At 43.8% G+C, this 8,185-nt stretch overlaps 1 protein-coding gene and 1 pseudogene across 1 annotated transcript in view; both read right to left on the minus strand.

Moving 5' to 3' along the window:
• LOC107184744 (keratin-associated protein 2-4-like) overlaps positions 1-181 on the minus strand; it is a 413-nt gene extending 232 nt beyond the window's left edge. The window contains exon 1 of the mRNA XM_015570798.1: positions 6-181. Coding sequence (XP_015426284.1) covers positions 6-181 — 176 coding nt within the window. The remainder of the gene's footprint in view (positions 1-5) is intronic.
• Positions 182-6,887: 6,706 nt separating this feature from the next.
• On the minus strand, positions 6,888-7,353 carry LOC102762409 (annotated as a pseudogene).
• Between the last annotated feature and the right edge of the window lie 832 nt (positions 7,354-8,185).

Genomic DNA, 8,185 nt, shown 5'->3' on the forward strand with positions numbered 1-8,185 from the left:
AGGGCTCGCAGATGGGGCCTGTGCAGAGGGTCACACAGGTCACGGGGCGGCACACGGTGGTCTGGCAGCAGCAGGGGCGGCAGCAGCAGGGGTCTCGGCAGCAGCAGGGCTGGCAGCAGCAGGGCTGGCAGCAGCCTCCCCCACAGCTGGAGCAGGTGGAGCCACAGCAGGAGCCGGTCATGGTGGTGTCTGGGGCTGGGCTGGGTTGGACTGGTGAGAGGAGTTGGGTGTTCTCAGGTGTGAATGTCTTTCTCCCCTGCGGGGTCCTTTATATACCCTGGCCTGGTACAGATGACCCCCAGGCCACAGGGTCACATGCTGGTTAATTTCCTGGCCAATTAAGTGAGGATTTAGCATTGACTAATGGTGCTTTTGGTTACCCTCGCCTCATACCTGTACATGCACCCATACCACAAATGTTTTTCCTTTTTCTGTATTGTTTATTCTCACCAAATCTAGACATTGGATTAGATTCTGATGAATTTCCTTGTGAATATTTCTAAATGAAAGAGAAAAGAATGTGCTTTCTAAACCAGTATAGTTTCTAATCACTCTGCCCTGTGGCCCTAAAGTTAGTATTTTATTCATGGACTTCAAAGACTCTGATAATTACTCCCCAAACAGTGACTTGCCTCCTCTACACGCATGCACGTGACAGTACCAGGTTAATAGCAGCACCCCAGTGCCGACCGACAGTCATCTGCTTCCCAGATGCCTCTTCCCACCACTCACTGAAAGGCAGGTTTTCTCAGGAGGAAGGACCACGTAGCACCCTGGATCTCTGCCACCCGGGTTCAGTAACTCCTCCCACCCCTGGGCTGTCCTACCTGTTGTAATGCCTCCACATTCACCTGGGATGCCGTTCTCATCCTTCCAACCCCAACTCAACATCCACCTTGATTGCAAAACCCTCACCGAGGATCTGTAGCACTTTGTGTGTTTGTCATTTATTTGGGATTACTCATTGCATGTGTGCAATCCAGGAAGGGACTGGAGGATGTGTAGGCCTATCCCCTCATTACAGGAGGGGTTATGGTCACAGAGTTAAGTCCGGGATCCAGGTCTTCTCATTCCTCAGGGAGCAGCCTCCATGAGATTTATGTTGACCAGGCTCCACCCGAGCCATGGGATGGAAGAGAGACCGACTCAAGCCTTAAAGTAAGTAGTGTCATTAAAAGTGATACGGGAAGATTATTAGGGAAATGCTTTATCCCATGACAGCTAGTCAGACCTGTGCATGAGCACAGAGGTCTCTCTCTGGGGATCAGCAGAGCTGGACTGTGGGGCACGGGGTGGGGGCCGCTTCTTTTCTGCACGTCAGTCTCAAAGTGTAGTCTGGTTTCCCTTGGGAACTCGTCATGGCACGGTGAGGTAGGCATGTGCTTTCTCATTCCTTCCATTGTTATTTATCTGTCCCTTCACCCTATATCTTACCTGTATAATGAGTGCCATAAATTTACTTCTTACCAGTGAAGTAGGTCAACACTTTTATTTGGATTTGAATTTAAAAAAAAAAAAAAGCCGTAGCCAGTTTGGCTCAGCTGATAGAGCGTCGGCCTGCGGACTGAAGGGTCCCAGGTTCGATTCCCGTCAAGGGCATGTACCTTGGTTGTGGGCGCATCCCCGGTGGGAGGTGTGCAGGAGGCAGCTGATCGGTGTTTCTCTCTCCTTGATGTTTCTATCTCTCTCCCTTCCTGTCTGTAAAAAATCAATAAAATATATTTAAAAAAAATAAAAATAAAAAAAGAGAAAAAAATCCATCCAGTCAATCCCACTTACTCTAAGTGAAAAAGGAGGGCCAAGAGCTTGCAGACCACCAAGCCAATGCTTTTTAATAGTCGTTTGTCCTAAAATCACCTTCTCTGCGTCAAGGGGAAGGCTTTTTGTTCTTGTCATGGGTAATTAGTTCTATTTTTGCTTTGATGATATTCCGGAAGATGTAGATGTGAATCATACCAAGTTCATTCTCTGTCTTCCTTAGGCAAGATTTTCTCGTGGCTTCTTTATAACATTAGTTGATTTTTTTTTTTACTGTATAGATTAAATCTCTGAGATGATGTGGCTAGAATTACATGCAATATTCTAGGCGAAGTCATATTATAATCTGGTATGAGGACAATATTTTCTGATTTGTTGACAAATAGCCTTTTTATTTAAGACCAACATTCTATGGCCATTTTGGGCCTCAGCCAAAACAGTCCTTTGAACTGATATCATATAGCATAGTTTTATAAGGTATTTTCTTTTATTTTCTAACCAGGCTCTTACTGGAAGCTTACACCCATTTTCCTCTAAGTACAGTTTATTGTAGTACTATAATGTTTTGTTTGCTGATATTAGAGGTCAGCTTCCATGTTTCTTCCCACTGTGTAAGAACTTTAAATTATGATTAGGGAGTATTTGGTATGTTCCAGGGACTGTGGTAGGTATCCTTACCTACCTTATCAATCATCATAACAATCGAGTTAGGCATTATTACCTTCACTTTATAGATGAAGAATCTGAAACTTATAGAGATTAACTAATTTGCCCAAAGTTACACAGCTCAAAGTCTGGATTCAACTTAAGCATGTGCAACTCTTAAGCCTGTGTTTTAACAAATATGCTTGCAAAAATGCATGGGATTGCCCTTCAGTATAACATAGTATTTCACTTTGTATTATTCATAAAAACGTAATTTTATCTATAAGCCCAGAAATTTATTAACCCATGTCCTTCAGAAAGTTTATTAAAATAAAACCAACCCTGGCACAAACACTTGGGCACTCCTTATTTTTATTTTCTTTATAGAAAACTATCTGCTTAATCTTTTCATACTGATTGATTATTAAGCTAGTTTCTCATTGCCACCACAGTTGCATTAGTCAGCTGTTGCTGCATAACAAGCAACCACAAACTCTCAGAGTATACACTAACAAGTATTTATTTCTTAGTCACGTGTCTGCAAGTAAGTTGGGTTTTGGCTATTTAAGGCTGGCCTTACCTTTTGGCTATGACTTGGTTTTGAACTTTTTTCTGAATTAGAGTTGCCAGATTTAGCAAATAAAAGTACAGGTAACTCAGTTAAATTCTGTTTTTAAATAAACAACAAATACTTTTTAGTAACAGACATGTAAGTAGTCATTGTTTATCTGAAATTCCACTTCTGTGAGCTGTGTTCTGCATTTTCACTGACAACCCTACCTCTGACAGCACCAGCACCAAGGAGCAATCCCAGTCATGCCAATATATTTCATGTCTTTGCTTGGATCATGTCCTCTAACATCTCATTGGCCAAAGCAAATGACTTGGTGAAGTTCAAACCATGAGGTAGGGGGTGGGAGAGGCTACTGCTCCTTCCAGGGGTGTGTGGGGAAAAGAGTAAATATTAATGAAGAATGATATAATCTACCAGAGCAGTGAATTAGTTAATTTAATAATCTTTGTTGTGGAGGTTGGATACAGCCTCCTAGAAAATCAAGTTAGATTATGTTTACTAGGTCTCCATTTACAAGGTTACTTTTATTCATTGTCTTCTTTCTGGTCAGCCAAGAAATGTCATTGATTAAACAAAGACTGCCTGATTTCTCTATAAGAAATTTGCCGGGAGCCGGTCCATCCTTGCTGTTTCAAGGGACCTGGCATATATGGCATACTGTTCTTAATATGTTTGCTCACCTTCTTGGCGCTATGTGTTTTAACCAAGGTCACCTCTCGGAGAAAGGTTGTGTCCCCAGGTAGGGATTTTTCCCTGAAGTTAGGGAGGGAATAAAACCCCTTAACTAAGTGCTAGGCGGGTAGTTAATCACTTTAACTACGAGCAATCATGCTTAAGCTACATAATCTTTACTCCCTGGAATGGAGATAAGAAACGCCCTAATCTTTGGAATAGAGATTGATAGGATTGGAATCAACTGGTATAAATACAGATGTAACAAGACTACAGGACACAGAACCTAGACACAGAGCCTAGCGAGAGAACATGGCAAAAGATCCTGAACCGAACCTGGCTACAGAACTTGGCTGGAGATTGTGGCTAGAGATCCTGGCAAGGCTGGTGATCAACTGAACGCTGTCTCCGTGTCATTCCTTCTTTGCCAACTCCGTCCATACCTTTGGGGACCCCTGGACCTGCTGGGGTTGGACCCCAGCAGAAATTCATGTTGTCAGTCTCCTGTTAGTTTATATTTGATTAGATGTCAAAAGAGAAACACCAATTTTATGGAAATGTCTTTTAAGTTAATCAAATATTTAATTAGAAATTATATTTCATTGCCTAATGTAAGTACCACTTATTCCAATGACTAACAGGTGAAATTTTCTTCTGGGAAAAATTAATGAAGGACTTCAGTAACACAGATACTAATCAAGTATGAAATCCCCTTCTGAAAACCTGTGTATGGAGATTCTGGATATAAGTTTTAAAGTAATAAATTTCGGAGCTTAAAGGAAAGAAAATAAAAATCCCCAGGTGCCAGAATGAAGAAGGAACTTAAGATCAGACTGTTCCATCTGGGCTCTGGTGCTGTAATTTTCTGAGGATATGAACCAATGACTCCGGGCCAGGGTTTTAACTTCCTCCCGGGGCCAAAAGCCTTTACTTGGGGACCATGAAAACCTGAGACTCTGGAGGGATCTCTCACCTGACATAGGAGAACTGGAAAATCCCAATAAGAGAAGCCCAGCTCATTTTGTTCTTGGGTGAATGTCAATTGAAGACATAACAATTCTATATTCAGAATTGAAAGCTTACAATTTAAGTGAGTTTGGATTCCAGTTTTAGACTTCTTTGTGGTGTGGGAATCCCAAGCTGAGGAAACTATTTGTCTCAGGCCAGAGAAACCCCTGGGTCTCCCAGCGGTAGCAAACTCAAACCATCATGAGGATGGAGGTCCATTTCCCTGCGTGATACGTCATTTTTTTTTTTATCATGAGTTAATCTTCAGGAATTGTTTGTATTATAAGAATTTCATTTTCCTTGGATGTGGAAGTGCCCTTGTGCTTTCATTTTTTATAAATCAACCAATTATCAGTCTTAACATCTGAATAGTGCAACTTCTGCTCTTTGTTTGGTGTTATGGTGACAACTCTGACTTTTCTCTACTTCTTCATCCACGTGATTGTCTACCCTCTTGCCCCCGAACCTCTGTGGTTCATTTGGATGACAGTGAAATAGTGGCTCCCCAAGCCTTTGCATGGCATTCCTTGATCAGATCACTTGGTTGGGGGAGGAGATGGAGGACACTGGACAGTAATTATTCCTTTAACCCAAAGTAAAGATCATCTTTGGCAGGTGACCCAATTGTAGTATGTCTTCCTAAATTAAAGAGATGTTCTGAATTCTCTGTCTTTTGAGAATCACAACTCTACCTCTGGGTCTCTTTTAGCTTCTACTGCAAAATTTCAATAGTCTTAATTTGTTGATAAAAAAGAATCAAAAAAGATGATACTATCTGCCTCTTGACATTTTTACTTTTTTTTTTTTTTTTTTTACCATATCATATCTCGGGTGTGTAGGGACTATACCGTCTCTGTCATTACAATGAGTTGATAAGAAATTCTCCCAACCCAGGAGTAGCTGATGTCAGCTGGGATTGTTTTGCAGTCTGGGAGCTCTCGTTTTCCCTATTTCTTTGTTTACATATAAAGAGCTGTCATTACCTGTAGCCCCATCTCTGCCAATAATTGTAGCTAAAATTTGCCGTTTGTAATGCATACACACGAGGATCCAACATTCCTGCATAAACGCTTTTACTTAGCGTTCGGATGAATGTAAGATAGGGAGAAAGGGATCCTCAGGACTGACATGGGCTTGGTGGAACTTCCCCACACGGGCCAGCAGTGTCTTGTTGCTCTTTCCATCAGGAGTTAGAATCTACTTCTCTACTCTTTGCGAATGGTTTGGCCTTGTGTAATCCATCATTACACAACATGGTGGATGAGTTGTTTAAGCCTCAAGAACCCTTGAAACTTCAAAGTGATTTCAACATGGCTTATTCTTTCCATATCTGCCTAGTTACTGAGTAAAATGATCATAAAAACAATAGGGAACAATGCCAATGACTTCTTATGTGCAAAAAAAGTTTATTAGAAAGCAGAGAAACAACAAAACTCGAGAAATTCACTCTAGGAGAATATATAGGGTATAAATGGACCCCAGGTCTGAGAGTGTCAAATCAGTGTCACTCAGGGGTTGCACAGGAGGCCCGCCTTGCTGGAAGGATGATCTAGACTGCAGGGGTGGGCAAACTTTTTGACTTGAGAGCCACAATGGGTATAAAAGGAGGTGTGGGCCAAGGAGACCCCCACACTGAAGGTTTAACAATTAAAAGATAAATAAAAAATTGCCCACCGTTAATGCCTATGGTGAAAAACATACAACAGACCCAATGCTAAGTACCTCAGCTTGAAACAGTAAAATAAAGTCTGGACTCAGAAGAAGGAGCTGCGGCCGTGTTTCCCGATGTTGCCATGTTAACACTGCTGCTGGTGAAGGAGCGGAGGGGAGAGCAAGAGAACCCTCTGCTCTTTCGGCTCCGCGGGCCGGATAGAACAGCCGAACGGGCCGGATCTGGCCCGCGGGCCATAGTTTGCCGACGGCTGATCTAGAGCCTCCAAAGGAAGATAAGAACGAGACATTTGGAGGATTGGGATAATTTCCTATCTGGTGGATTACAAATTAATATAGAGTTGGTCGAAATCAAAAGGAAATGATAGCAAGGGAGAGAGTTGTAAATGAACCAGAAAGTGTTCACAAAGGCATTGGGGCGGTGGTGAGCTCATTGGATCTGAGCCCAGCCCAGTGGGTGACATCAGCCAGATCCCATGTGTCCTAAGGGCCATCACAAGAAGCGTTTACATCTGTGCGGACAGAAGTACATGGAGATGACGGTTACAGAGAAGGGGGCTCAGCAGTCAGGGATGGCACAGCACATGGGGCGGGGGCAGGTGGAGATGACACAGGTGGGGCAATAGCAATTGGTGGGGCAGGAGACCTGGCCACAGACTGGGCGGAGGCAGCAGCAGGGGGAGCAGGGGGCAGGAGACCTGGCCACAGACTGGGCGGAGGCAGCAGCAGGGGCAGCAGCAGGGCCGGCAGCAGCTGGAGCCACAGCAGCTGGAGCCACAGCAGGAGGGGCGGCAGCAGCTGGAGCCACAGCAGCTGGAGCCACAGCAAGAGGGGAGGCAGCAGCTGGAGATGCAACAGGAGGGGCGGCAGCAGCTGGAGCCACAGCAGCTGGGGCGGCAGCAGCTAGAAATGCAGCAGCTGGGGCGGCAGCAGCAGGAACCACAGCAGCTGGGGCGGCAGCAGGTGGTCTGGCAGCAGCCTCGGCCACAGCCCTGGTCAGAGCAGACGGAGCCACAACAGGACATGGTGTTGGAGGGTGGAGGTTCTGGGTGAGTTTCCAGGAGAGTGAGGTTTGTGTGTTTGGGGGTCTCCTTGGCCCACACCTCCTTTTATACCCTGCTGAAGAGCTGCTCTCACTATGTCATTATTTCCTTATTTTTATTTACCCCACTAGAAAGCTTAATTATTTAATTTCATAATTGTGTGTTTCTGGTGAAGTACTCAAAAAATGGAAGAAATAGCACATTTCCCTTTTCTGGTAAGTTTCTGTGTTCCAATTAAAAGAGGTGTCACATTTTTTTTTCTTAATGGGTGTCACCTATGTTTCTGACAGATGCAGTGACTTTTACAAGGCACTTGTCACATGACTCTGACATTTTGTTTGTGAATGGGACATTTCCTCCTGTCTGTACTGCTCCATGAAAATCATGGAGAATGGTCCTTACAATGCTGACCTATCTTTTGTCGGCATAGATGAGGGGAACGCGTGCTGCTCAGGGGAATAGCAATCTATGAGGAGGATAACTGACCCTGTGTGGGCATCTTGAAGGGTCAGGGAAATGGCTGGACCCCAAGGAAGTTTCAAATTCTGTGTCAGACTTTATTTCACTGTTTCAAGCTGAGGTACTTGGCACTGGGTCTGTTGTATGTTTTTCATGATAGGCATTAACGGTGGGCAATTCCTTATTTATCTTTTAATTGCTAAACCTTTATATTTTATTACAGAAGCATTTGTTATATAAACAATATTTGCAATTATCAGGCCCTCGGTACCATGTTTCCATGACAAAACCAAGGCTGCCTTACTCTGGGCACATCATGAGAAGGCAGGCTTCTTTGGAAAAGACAGTCATGCTG

This window comes from Myotis davidii, unplaced genomic scaffold (assembly GCF_000327345.1).
Source record: "Myotis davidii unplaced genomic scaffold, ASM32734v1 scaffold327, whole genome shotgun sequence".
Classification (NCBI taxonomy): Eukaryota; Metazoa; Chordata; class Mammalia; order Chiroptera; family Vespertilionidae; genus Myotis; species Myotis davidii.